The following is a 12,940-nucleotide window of genomic DNA, read 5'->3' on the forward strand; positions in this document are numbered from 1 at the left end:
ACCACACACAGCTAAGAAATAAGGCTTTCAAATGAGTAATGACTTTCTTTGGTTGATTTGTAAGGTAGAGTGATAAACTTCTGCCACTTTCTCAGCCTGTGGTTTGAAGATACAACAATGAAATGACTGTCTTACCTGCTAGTTTTTCAACATATCTTACTTTAATACTGTTCTTGCATCTAATATGTCTTTGAGAGTTTATACCTCAGAGTTGGATTGGGATTGCCTTGGTATTTCTTCAGAAGAGCTGGAGGAGGTGGCAAGGAAGAGAGAGAGGTTTGGGTATCACTGCTTATGCTGGGCATACACTGTGCGATTTTTTCAGTCACGTTATCTATGGCGTTATTTCAGTGCCACTATTCTGAGCGCACGTAAAAAAAGATTGCAAGTGCAAGTGTTGCATTTTGAGGAGAAATTTATTTTGAGCGTACAAAAGCTGAATTTGAGTGAACAAAATTCATTGCTGCGTGCAAAAAATGTATTTCAGTGTTTGCGCTTATCCATATACACACACACAATAGCACCCCCTCTCGCTCAGTTTTTTCATTTGCGCTTGCTCGCAATGTGTTGCTTGCGCTCACAACATTCTCTGCTGCGAGCGCTCAACTCTCTGTACACCGTTATAAGTGTGCCACAAAACCAACCAATCACAGACTTGGTTTCAAAAATTCTGATTGGCTCTTACGGTCTCCAATCAGCTCGCTAGCTGCTGCATTCCGGAAACAGTCCGAAATGTAGCTAAATCCAGCTAAACTCAATTAAACCCCAATTTGCGGATAATATCTTTAATTGTTTTATTTTAAAATATATTATTTGTTAAGACTATCGTTGGTGTGGTATAATGTAGTTGCATTATACAACCATGCCAACTGACTCTCCAAATTATATTTGAGTAGCTCTCTTTTATGTCGTCGAATACTGAACAGCAGCACGAAAACAACATGTCCCGGCCACATGTAAGTAATATAAAATCATTTTGTACATTATTATTCGCTTGATAACTGACGTTAGCTAATTTGCAAACTTGCAAAATGATGTACCTCATGTAGTTCGTTTTATGGGTTGTTTATTTTTGTCTGAGATACGTCATTTCATTGTATTTTTCTAACTACTTGTCCATGTTTGCTGCTTTTAACAGGACATACTGAGACAGCAAATGATGCATAGACTCCTCTCTAAACTGGAAGCTGCTTTAAACCAACAACCACTAAATCTGGATTATTTGGAGTTCTTGACTCGTCATGAGCTTGTTCTGTTTGAATCTTTCTCTCAGCAAATACGTGGTCTGTCAGAGATTACAGAGGCTCTACAAAACATTCATCATCTGGTTCAGTGTGAAATTAACATCACCTCTGTGGCCATTATTGAACTGGAAACAGAAGTTGGTCTGGGACCTGGCCACCCCAAAATCGTACTAGAGAGAGAAAAACTGAAGAACTTGTTGGACACTCAGCTGCCAGTCAGCTGCATCGCTAAATGTCTTGGTGTTTCAAGAAGAACAATCTTCAGGAGGATGCAAGAATTTGACTTGTCTGTGAGAGGAACATACAGCACAATGAATGACCAAGAGCTGGACAACATCATATCGGCTATCAAAAATCAGATGCCAAATGCTGGCTATCGAATGGTTCAAGGACATTTGGTTTCTATGGGTCTCCGTGTTCAGTGGTGGAGAATGATGGCCTCCATGCATCGAGTTGATGCTGTTGGGATCTTCACACGGATTACAGAACTAGGCTGTGTTGTGCGAAGAAGCTACTCGGTGCGAGGCCCTCTCTCCCTTGTCCACATAGACACAAATCACAAGCTAATAAGGTAAAATACCCACTTATATAGCTCTAATAAAAGTTGGGCAGAAAGATGCACGTTATACTTTAAATCTGTTTTAATCAACCTTGTCTGATAGGTCTTTCAGTGTGTTTATAATATTTTTAAAAAGCACTTCATAGAGTAATATTAAGTAAAAGGATTACAGGATGTGTAACAAAAGCAGTAATATTGTTAATTGTAAATTTTCTTGAGCAATTATTTACACTTTGTATATCGATATTTTCCATGATAACAAGCCTATCAACACATAATATGGTAAGTGCTCCTGAAAACTTAAAAAAAAATCATGACAAGGGGAACTAAAATATTAAGTCTCATTGAACTTATCCACTTTCACATATAAAAATGTTGGTATTATTTTCAGCACACCTGACAAGTGTCCAGTTTAAATCAGTGGCAAGTGTGCATACTGAAAAATGTATTTTCAATGTCTTACATGTTCTGCAAATCAAGCCTTAGTGAGATTGTTTTCCCTCTGAAACAGGTACAATGTTGTGATCTTTGGTGGAGTGGATGGCTACTCAAGGAAGGTAAAATTTAAACTGTTATGTAGAATATTTGGTAGTTTTGAAATGAGAGCTGTATTAGGTTATTTTTTTATGAACATCAATTATTCAGCAAGCCAACATAGTGGACGATTTGCAATTAAAAAAAAAAAATATTATCAGTTCTTTACAAAAAAAAAGGTTCAACTAAAAGGCCATTTTTATTTTTTGATAAGTACTACCAATATTGATGTATAGACTACTCAAGCTTTGAATTATGGTTTTGAACATAGAACCGTACAATGTTCCTTGAACACTTATTATGGAACTGCATTATTAACTGAAAAACTATACATGATCTGAAACCAGATCTTTAATTTTCCATTTGTTTTTACTGCAGGTCCTGTACTTGGATGCAGCAACTAACAACAGGGCAAAAACTGCATTCTCATTTTTCCTGAGATCAGCCCAGCTTCACGGCTTGCCATCAAGGTTTAATGCCCTGATCAAATTTATATGCTAGCAACAAGTTTCATTAAAGACAACTTCCTTAAAAATGTATTTTTATCATAGGGTTAGGGCAGATCAAGGAGTAGAAAACCTGGACATTGCACATTTCATGTTTGCCACAAGAGGAACAGGGAGAGCGAGTTTCATATCTGGAAAGAGTGTCCACAATCAGAGGTTAGTCTTTTGATGTTTTTTTTATATTATTATTGACTGCATGGGTAGATTGTTGTAGCAGTTCTGATATTGATTTAAAGCATATAATACCATAAATCCAAATTCAAATGTATTTACAGAGTAGAACGACTTTGGCGTGATGTCTGGATTGCAGTCACTAGCAAGTACCATGATGTTCTTCACTCACTTGAGGAGGATGGCCTGCTTGACATTTCAGATGTCATTCATCTCTTTGGTGTCCACTACATCTTTGTCCCTCGACTCCGAGCAGATCTTGTCACCTTTGTTGGAGGATGGAATAATCATCCCCTCAGGACAGAAGGTGGTCTCACTCCTGAACAGCTCTGGTGTATAGGACATCTACAAGAGCTGGACGAGGGCGAGAGACTTGAGGTACCAGATCATAATTTTTTGCTCTTCTGAAACTCTGCTCTTCTGAAATTAACATATTAAACACTTGTGGCACATCTGCGAGATGCTTCTGGTGATTTTATACATTCTTGCCTATCAATTACCACTAATGTAAATCACAGTAAGAAGAACATGAAAACAAAGGCATTCTTTTTAAATTGTTGTATTTATTGGAAAAAACTCTTACACAAAATAACATTACTCCCAAAAGTACCTATTCTGGAATAATGACTATTATATATGTTTGTGGATTTGAAGGAGCTTCAGGATCCAGGCATTGACTGGGAGAGTGCTGTACTGCAAGAAGAATCTAACAGCACAGTTGTGGTTCCTGAAATTGAATGCCCACTGGATGAGGAAACCCTGGAGGGACTTCAGAGAACAATTAATCCCTTGGAACATTCAGAGTCTTACGGTCGTGACCTGTATATACAATTCTTGCTACTGGTGTCAAACCAACAGTGACACTTAAGATGGACGTGAAAGTCAACGCTCTTTTGTTCTCAAATACTGGATTTCTTTGCTGAAAGATTACAGATTACAATTCAGATTACAAGTAGACAATCAAACAAAGCACTTGCTTAATATCTATCAACGTAGGACCCTACACAAAGTTTTGAAGTCTTATCATTTTCATGAAACAGCTATGAACATCTTAACAGCTAATGTTTAGAAACATTTTTACTCATTTAGTTTCCAAATTACAAGACAACAATGTGTTAAACTCTGTGGAATCCACCACCATATCTAACTGCTGCACTCATTATGGTTTTAAACATTGTGTACGTGTCCAGATGCTGCACTGGAAAAGTCACAGTACAAGTGCATGCACTCACAACTGGGTAACAAATTGAGTGATCTCCCAGCCGCTCCTTACATTCGTGGTCAAACTTGCATGTTATTTTGAAATGTCTCTTTTCATCAGGAAGGATGGGAACATGGGACTGGCCGGTCATCCACTGGAGCACATGCTGGACAGCAAGAGACTCTGATTTTTCACCACCTGCACTGCCTGTGTTTCCATCTGTGATGTTTGAAAATGTTTCTGAAGTCTTTTCTAAATAAAAAGCAATCTGGATTACAATGTTTTAAAGTAACAACTAAGAATACTTCCTAGTGCCCTGTATGTTAAAGCAAAAATATTTAACAGATGCATACGGTATATATACACAATACTATAGGTATATACAGCTAATACTATATAGTACCTGATGCTTCAATCTCCTGCAAGAAATCTTGCAAAAAATTTATGATCTTCCTCTCAGTTCTCTCCCTAGATGTCCCCTTTTCACTGAAATGTGGTTGGCAGCTCATCATAATGAAATCAGCGTCTGGCTGTAAATAAGGAAATAAAGTAGATTATATTATAGATATATTGTTCATTCAAAACTAATAAATAAATACAGGATAACTACAGTACAGATAAGTGGACTGTCTTCGGATCAGACTGAAGCTGCTATGTTAATACTTACTTTGAGGATTTTCCCAGGCACAAACAAACTGTGGCAAGCTTCAGGATTTACAGCCATCAGGTTCACAAGACCATACAGTTCCATGCCCTTTCTGAGCTGCTGTAGCATTGGAATCAGTCTTGTTGTAGAGTGTAAGACAATGGCACTTAAAGAAAACAAAACAAAATGAAAAACTAGTTGGGGATGGGTTAATGATCTCACTGACTTTTTCTCGCTTACCGTATCATGCTTTCCTTACTATCCATCTTTATCTGGTTTGTGTATCCACAGGTGACAATTTCATCAGCCCACAACATCAGAGACTGTATGTCTGCTGCATCTTCAACCTGGAAATGTATAATGTGAAAGAGGAAATACAGAAGGTTAAAAGTGTTTAAAAACACCATACTCATAATATATCATGTGCCAGAGCTAAACCAGGTGCTCACTTTGCTGATGAGCAGGGAAGATTCCACATCTGCAACATCCTCCTTAGACAGACAGCTGAAATCAACCTCTCCTGAGCAGAGGAAATTGTAGCACCATTCTTTGAAAAAGGCAGGAGATGGGCCTCCTTGGGCGAGGCTGACTGCAATTATTTCACCAACAGTTCTGTGAAGACAAATGATTATAATTCATTTTCAGGTAACATTTACAAAAATATCGGATGCGTATTAAATGTAATACACAAAGCTCGTATGTAACCAACCTGAAGTTTTCATTATCAAGATCGGTCAGAGAATACTTGGGGTTTTTGCCCTTGTTCTCAGGTCCTTCAAAGAATCTGCTTTCAATACCTGAAATCATGTCTTTCATACAAAAAATATCCGCATTTTTAAGTTATCCATTATTTTTTGACACTAGGACAAAACAGGTAATAGGCAACTCACCACTCAAAAACTCTTTCCTAAGTGCTCCTGTATCCACGCCTGCCTCTCCAATGAAAACCACCCTAAGAACACTGGTGGGAGATGCAGATTTTTTTCTCTGCCACTGGAGAATGCCTCTGTCTGGAAGGTCTTCTCTGTCCACACACAACTTAAATTCTGTTGTGGTGTCGACTTGTTGTCCAAGGCAACGCAATACATCTTCCACGCTTAACAAAAACAGGGTAGAAAACATCCTAAGTTCTCAAAGAAAAATAATCATCTTTAGATTAAAAGAGGCTACCACATTAAACTTGATTAGAACTTATCGCAGCATGTTCTGTGCAACAATCTTTAACAATAATTTAAAGTAGTGTGATCATAAAATGTTTTATATGAAATTAAACCCCAGCTATTGTGTAAAAGATCTTACACATAATTTTAACAAATGGTTCTGCGTAATAGTGTGTATATGAACTATAATAGAGCAAAAAGTACCTGTCTGTTGTGCATACTGAAGTTTGAGCTGGTGTCCCTGTAGTTTGGTCATTTTCTTCAGGCACCATGCATAGAAAGCTGTTGACGAAACAAAGTTTTTTGAAAAAAAAAACTACATATGTTTGCGTGGACTGTTACTGATGAACATTTTTTCATAAACGGCTGAAAAAAGATTACCTATCCCCACACAGACTCGCGTGGACTGTGATCTCATCTTCAGGAAAGTCCTTAGTGCATATTGGACAAATAACCTACAATTTCAAAAAAGGGGTACATGTTATGCATAGTGGGAAAAAGATCATTACCGATACAAAATTCATTGCAGTTACTAGGGTTTTTAGTAATGTGCTAGGTTTACCTTGGATTTGCTTTTCACAATGCATAACTCAGATTCCTGCAGAATTAAAAAAAAAAACAGTAATTGTGATACTATATTATTTAATCAAAATTGCTCATTTTGATTTTATCAAAATTGTCTCACCTCATCATCAGTCTCATCAGGAGAGAATTTTCCTTTGCACGTATTGATGTGTACTGCAAGCATCTGCAGAGGCATAACTTCATTACACTGGTAACATATCTTCTTTGGCATCTTTGAAAAGTGCTGTGAGTCGGGAGGTAGAGGAGATGTGTCTAATGTTTCCTGAAGAGGTACAATGTAAAAAGTGGATTTGCCACCTCCTGACACAGCTTTCAGTGTTTTCACAGAATATCCTTCTGTTTCAGGTGGAATTACAGTGAGCTTTCGTCGACCACTCCCACCTTTATTGACAGAAAGATAGCACAAACAATCAAGTAGCAAAAGTATCAACTACATAATCATAATGCAGTATGAGCACGCAAGAATGCCAAAAACACACATAAAAACTGAATTAACAACAAACCTGTTGCCTTATGCAAGAGCCATCCTCCACAAAGATATTCCATTTTTGGAAAGGTTTCTTCCAGAAGTCTAGAAATCTTAGTTAAAAACACAGTTAAGCAGAATGGAACACTAAATGGACTGTGGCATATGATTCAGGCTAAATGCGTCTGCCAATGACTTATTTTAATACTGACTATACAAACTTACCTCTGCATGGTCACCATCTTCTGGAAGAGACACCGTTTGTCTCCCCATGCCAGCTTGTAGGAGTTCAAGCTCTTCAGCTGGCAAAGGTGTGTAGGATGTGTTTTTTGACAGCAAATAAAAACTGAGGCCTGTCGTCTTACTGCCTGCCTTAACAAGCTGCTTAGTAGATGTTAAACATCTCTTTTTACCACGGCTCAAGTTTGATTTGAAATATCCTGGAAATGATCTGTGGGATGAAAATGCATGAGTTTAAAAAAATGCAGTGTTGCATAACATAAGGGTTATTGTTTAATAAAGTTATCAAATATGACATCAGTCCCTAATAGCACATTTTAATTTAAAAAATCGACAATCGGTTTGTTGATAAATCGACAAACCAAATAACTTTAACAGAAAAGATTGCAAAAAGTTTAGAAAAAAAAAACACACAAAAAAAGCAAAAACCTTGTCATCTCTTGCTGGATAGTCAGATTTCTAGGCTCCGGCTGCCCACTCTCTGGTGGCCTCCCTGAAGGATTTGTGGATATGTTGTTAAGCAGCAAAGACACCAGATTTCTTACTGCTGACTCAACTGCACCATTACCCTAAAAAACATGATTAGGATACACTGCCTCAGTAAGACAACTACGCTGGTAATTACCCATAAGGCTAGCTTAAACTCTACAGCTGCATCTGTAACTACAATTTCACAGCATATTAAACAGATAGGACAGCAAATTACTAAATTCACCCAAAAAAAAAAAAAAAATTTAACTCACCTGATACTGTGGTGTAGTATTATTGGAGCCATTGTTTGATTCTGCCATCTCTTCTTTGGCTGCAGAGTAAATCAAAAATCCCTCTATCTGCAAGAAGCCAGGCTGAGTGGACAGTGTTTTCCGGTGTCCGGAAGGCTGTAGCTAGCAAGCTGATTGGAGACCGTAAGAGCCAATCAGAATTTTTGAAACCAAGTCTGTGATTGGTTGGTTTTGTGGCACACTTATAACGGTGTACAGAGAGTTGAGCGCTCGCAGCAGAGAATGTTGTGAGCGCAAGCAACACATTGCGAGCAAGCGCAAATGAAAAAACTGAGCGAGAGGGGGTGCTATTGTGTGTGTGTATATGGATAAGCGCAAACACTGAAATACATTTTTTGCACGCAGCAATGAATTTTGTTCACTCAAATTCAGCTTTTGTACGCTCAAAATAAATTTCTCCTCAAAATGCAACACTTGCACTTGCAATCTTTTTTTACGTGCGCTCAATATTTTTTTACGTGCGCTCAGAATAGTGGCACTGAAATAACGCCATAGTTATTCAGCTCCTGCTCAAACTGCGATTGACTTGCAGGGGTTAGAAGTTCATAGGTCACGATGCACTCACACTATACGTCTCACACTATACGGCCCGATGCTCTGATGGGACCTGAGTCCTCACACTGTGCGTCCATAAAAATGAAGGTTATAACAGAAATTCTGTCGCTCGCTCTCCCTCTCTGTCTTTCACTCACACAGACACGCACACCACCACCATCAACTTTGCTAAATTGCTAATGAAAAACATTGATCAAGCAGCTGTGATTGAGCAGCAATGTAGATCCAACTATTTTCACGGTTGTTGTGGTCGTGATAGTTTTGTGAGGCCACATCGAAAAGGCTCGGATGAGTTTGCCATAGTTCTACAAGTTGTGACTCCATCGCTTGTGTCCAGATCACACGCTGCACTGCCGTGCTGCTCCGTCTTTTTCGCTGACATTTGTGTTTGCGCGTGCACAGTGTGAGCGGCTGCGGTGACACCCTCACGACGGTCGTAAGGATTTCAAACCTTGAAATCCTTACGACCAAGCGACTGATGATCGGGAGCTGGTCGTGAGGTGTTAATCGCTTCTCGTTACCCCACGTACACTACACGATGCACGACGCACGATGAAGGCCAAAATCGGGCTGATCGCCAAAATGGTCGCGCGACTCAAAAATCGGCTCAAAATGGGCCAAAAATCGCACAGTGTAAGCCCAGCATTAGGCTACACCGCCTTTGATGAGATCCAAATGAGTGGTAGATAATGGACGGTCTTGTGGGAATCACTTATTATTTTATGGAACAAATTAAAATTTTAAAGCAGGCACTAAATTGTAATAAGCAAAAAAGCTCACAATATTCCCATCAGCTCTCGAGGGATTTACGTCTCCTCCCAGGTTTAAACCTTGCAAGGTAAATGTGCAAACCACCACACTATGACACGACTCTGGAGGCGTGAGGAGACAAACAATAGCAGACTTACCTTTCTTTTTGCTTCTCTTTGACAATGTCTGCTTTTCTCACTGCTGAGTAAACCACAGCAGAAGCACTCTCTGCAGAATACAGAACGTGGAGAAGATATTAGCGCAGACAGAACAGGATGCTGGACGACTGCAGAGCTGTTAGCTTCAGTTAACCACAGACCACAAACACACAGTCCAGCACAGACATAATAACAGACAGCACACAACAGCGAACTTTAAAGACAAAAACTAACAACAAATTAAGACGAATGAGTTGTTACATTTTGGACAAAGGAAACAAATCACATTTTTTTGGAGGACTTGATAAAAGCGTGGTTTTGTGCAAACTGCAAAAAGTAGTTTGCATTCCATCGAAGCACTTTAAACTTGGTACCATCTAAATGGAAAACATGTTGCAGCGAGCACAGAAACTCTGGGAGCTGTTAGTTCTAGAAATCCAAGTACCAACAAAAGGTGTCAGCAGTTCAAACTTGGTGAAATGTCAGGACTAAAATTAGTAAGTCAACATCAGACAAACTTAGAACTTCTCTCACAAAATGGATTGCTCTGGACTGTAGACCACTATCAGTGGTAGCAGATAGGGGGTTAGAAAATGTGCTAAAGTTAGCATCAGGTGGTACGACTTTCCAACTACCGTGCCAGAAGACTATTTCAAGTAAAATTCAACGTCTTTATGACACTGAAAATCAAGCAAAATTAGATGCATTACAGACAGATCTGCAAATAATCAGGTGGAAATACACCAGAAGCAAATAAGACTTGGGTAAGAAAAAGAGTCACTCATACAGGATGTTTCCACATGGTAGAATTCACCACTGGATATGGTTTCTCGTCTGCTAAAGAATCAAGAGGCTGTTTTTGCTGCTTCAGACAAACAAAATACCAAGCGAGTCATTGTAACTCCAGAGCTGGTAAAAATGCTGGTGAATGTCCTTGCAGGTAAGGCAAGGCAAGGCAAGGCAAATTTATTTATATAGCACAATTCAACAACAAGGTGATTCAAAGTGCTTTACAGAGACGTTAAAAAAGACAAGCAAACAAACAAACAAACAAACAAACAAACAAAACAGTATATAAAATCAAAAATCAAAACAGTAGATAAAATCAGTAGTTAGAATGTAAATTTTGAAATTTAAGCTTAACAGTGTGGATTTGGTGCTTTATTCAAAAGCAGCTGAGAACAGGTGAGTCTTCAACCTGGATTTAAATAAACTGAGTGTTTCAGCTGATCTGAGGCTTTCTGGGAGTTTGTTCCAGATATAAGGAGCATAAAAGCTGAATGCAGCTTCTCCGTGTCTGGTTCTGACTCTGGGAACTGATAAAAAAACGGATCCAGATGACCTGAGAGATCTGGAAGGTTCATACTGGGTCAGGAGGTCACTGATGTATTTTGGTCCTAAACCATTCAGAGCTTTATAGACCAGCATCAGAAGTTTAAAGTCTATCCTCTGACGGACAGGCAGCCAGTGTAAAGACCTCAGAGCTGGACTGATGTGGTCCACTTTTTTGGTCTTAGTGAGGACTCGAGCAGCAGAGTTCTGAATGAGCTGTAGTTGTCTGACTGATTTTTTAGGTAGACCTGTAAAGATGCTGTTACAGTAATCAAGCCTACTAAAGATGAATGCATGGACTAGTTTTTCCAGGTCCTGTTGAGACATCAGATCTTTTATCCTTGAAATATTCTTGAGGTGATAGTAAGCTGATTTTGTTATTGTCTTAATGTGTTTTTCTAAGTTTAGGTCTGCATCCATCACTACACCCAAATTTCTCGCCTGGTTTGTGGTTTTTAGGTGTATAGATTGAAGTTCTCTGGTGACCTGTAATCGTTTTTCTTTGGCTCCAAAGACTATTACTTCAGTTTTGGTAAATAAAACTATTTTTAAAACTGATTGTTACTGTTTCTTCAAAAAGCTTTATAGTTGACAGTTATTATGTAGAGATTAATAATTACTTTTTTTAACTCTCTACAACAGGTTTGTGACTGAGCTTGTTGGAGGTTAGACATGTCAGTCACGATACCCAGCTCTAGTGTGAAGATGCCACCACAACGGAGCGAGCATTGCCTTCAGACTCTGATTCAGATGAGGAAGCCATGTGCAACAGGGACCTGAGTTTGTACAGATCAGAATCCACCATCAGTGACACAGACTGTTCACTGCAGTGGTGGTCAAGTCGAGCAAGAACCCACCCACAGCTGTCAGTCCTGTCCAAGTATTAGATTAGTCCTGTAACTTCTGCCCATGTGAGAGGCTGTTCTCACTCGCAGGTCACATAGTAACAAAAACGAGGGGTGTCTTGAGCTCTGAAAATGTCAACAGGCTAGTTTGTCTAAGTAACTGGCTGAAAGAGACAAACAGTAAATAAACATGGAGGTGTTGTGAGTACAATGGGTTTGTTATTTTTTGCAATAAAATCTTGGATGATCAAACTGTTTTGGCCTATGTACAAAATGATGTTGTCTAAGGCTACCCGGAGTTTAAAGGTGAAGCTGCTCAAATGAATAACATTTTGAAAATGTACTTAAAGTGCTTAAAATAACATGTTATTTTTAGTCAGCCCAATTTTGGCCAGGGATGTTGTTGTGGTTTCTCTGATTTGCAATAAAATGAAGTTTGAATGAGTTTGAGTTTACAATATTTATGTCCATGTCTATTTTTTTTTAACTAAAACACAATCAAAATGGGTAGCACTTTGTTAAATATAGTCTCTTCTGGTTCCAAAAGCCAAAACGTTCTGATACAAATCTAAACTTGCAACTACAAAACTAAAATTGTAAAAAAGAAAATCAGACAAAAAAAAGACAGAAAGAATATTTCTATTGCTTTGTCTGATAAGCTGTTGTTGCCGTTGTGATTTTTTGTTGTTAAACGTGTTGTCTTCTGCAGATTCATACTGATCTGCTTAAATAAGTCGGATTTAAGATCAATTACAATAATAGACAGTAAAAATTATATATTTAAATGTATTCAAGAGAAACTGGTTAAAAATGTGATGGTATTGTTGTTAGTTGCCCATGCACATAATGTAAAAATAAAGCATGAATTAATGTTAAATGTGTAGATGATTTAATAAAGAAAACCCTGTAAATAGTCTGAGTCTCACCTTCAGGTTTCCTATGAACACATCGTCTCACCAGCAGAACCAGTAACACCAATAGAACCACAACACAGAAGAAACCAGAGAATGACAACACAGAGAAAACCGCAGGAGAGAGTGAGGGGGGAGGTGTGGATGTAGGTGGAGGTGTGGTGGTGTGTTTGTCTAAAATAAAGCAAACACAGTCATTAAGTTGTCGTCACATTGTGAATGTTGAAAGCTGCAGAAACACAGACAGGTGAGTGTGTCACCTGTGACAGTGATCCAGCTGGATGGAGACTCTCCA

At 38.7% G+C, this 12,940-nt stretch overlaps 2 protein-coding genes across 2 annotated transcripts; one reads left to right on the forward strand and one right to left on the reverse strand.

Annotated features, from left to right (window-relative positions):
• Window positions 1-1,371: 1,371 nt before the first annotated feature.
• LOC134623135 (uncharacterized) lies at window positions 1,372-4,402 on the forward strand. Its single transcript, XM_063468340.1, has 7 exons — window positions 1,372-1,815; window positions 2,315-2,360; window positions 2,716-2,807; window positions 2,889-2,999; window positions 3,119-3,392; window positions 3,669-3,835; window positions 4,336-4,402. The coding sequence occupies exons 1-7, from the start codon at window positions 1,514-1,516 to the stop codon at window positions 4,400-4,402; spliced, it is 1,059 nt and encodes a 352-aa protein (XP_063324410.1). The 5' UTR covers window positions 1,372-1,513.
• Window positions 4,403-4,523: 121 nt separating this feature from the next.
• LOC134623136 (G2/M phase-specific E3 ubiquitin-protein ligase-like) lies at window positions 4,524-5,830 on the reverse strand. The gene is made up of 7 exons (XM_063468341.2): window positions 5,752-5,830; window positions 5,571-5,670; window positions 5,311-5,473; window positions 5,102-5,208; window positions 4,883-5,027; window positions 4,619-4,745; window positions 4,524-4,531 (listed from the first exon to the last, which is right to left on the reverse strand). The coding sequence occupies exons 2-7, from the start codon at window positions 5,666-5,668 to the stop codon at window positions 4,524-4,526; spliced, it is 648 nt and encodes a 215-aa protein (XP_063324411.2). The 5' UTR covers window positions 5,669-5,670; window positions 5,752-5,830.
• Window positions 5,831-12,940: the final 7,110 nt, after the last annotated feature.

The sequence above is a fragment of the Pelmatolapia mariae genome, unplaced genomic scaffold (assembly GCF_036321145.2).
Source record: "Pelmatolapia mariae isolate MD_Pm_ZW unplaced genomic scaffold, Pm_UMD_F_2 NODE_ptg000427l+_length_38136_cov_1, whole genome shotgun sequence".
NCBI lineage: Eukaryota > Metazoa > Chordata > Actinopteri > Cichliformes > Cichlidae > Pelmatolapia > Pelmatolapia mariae.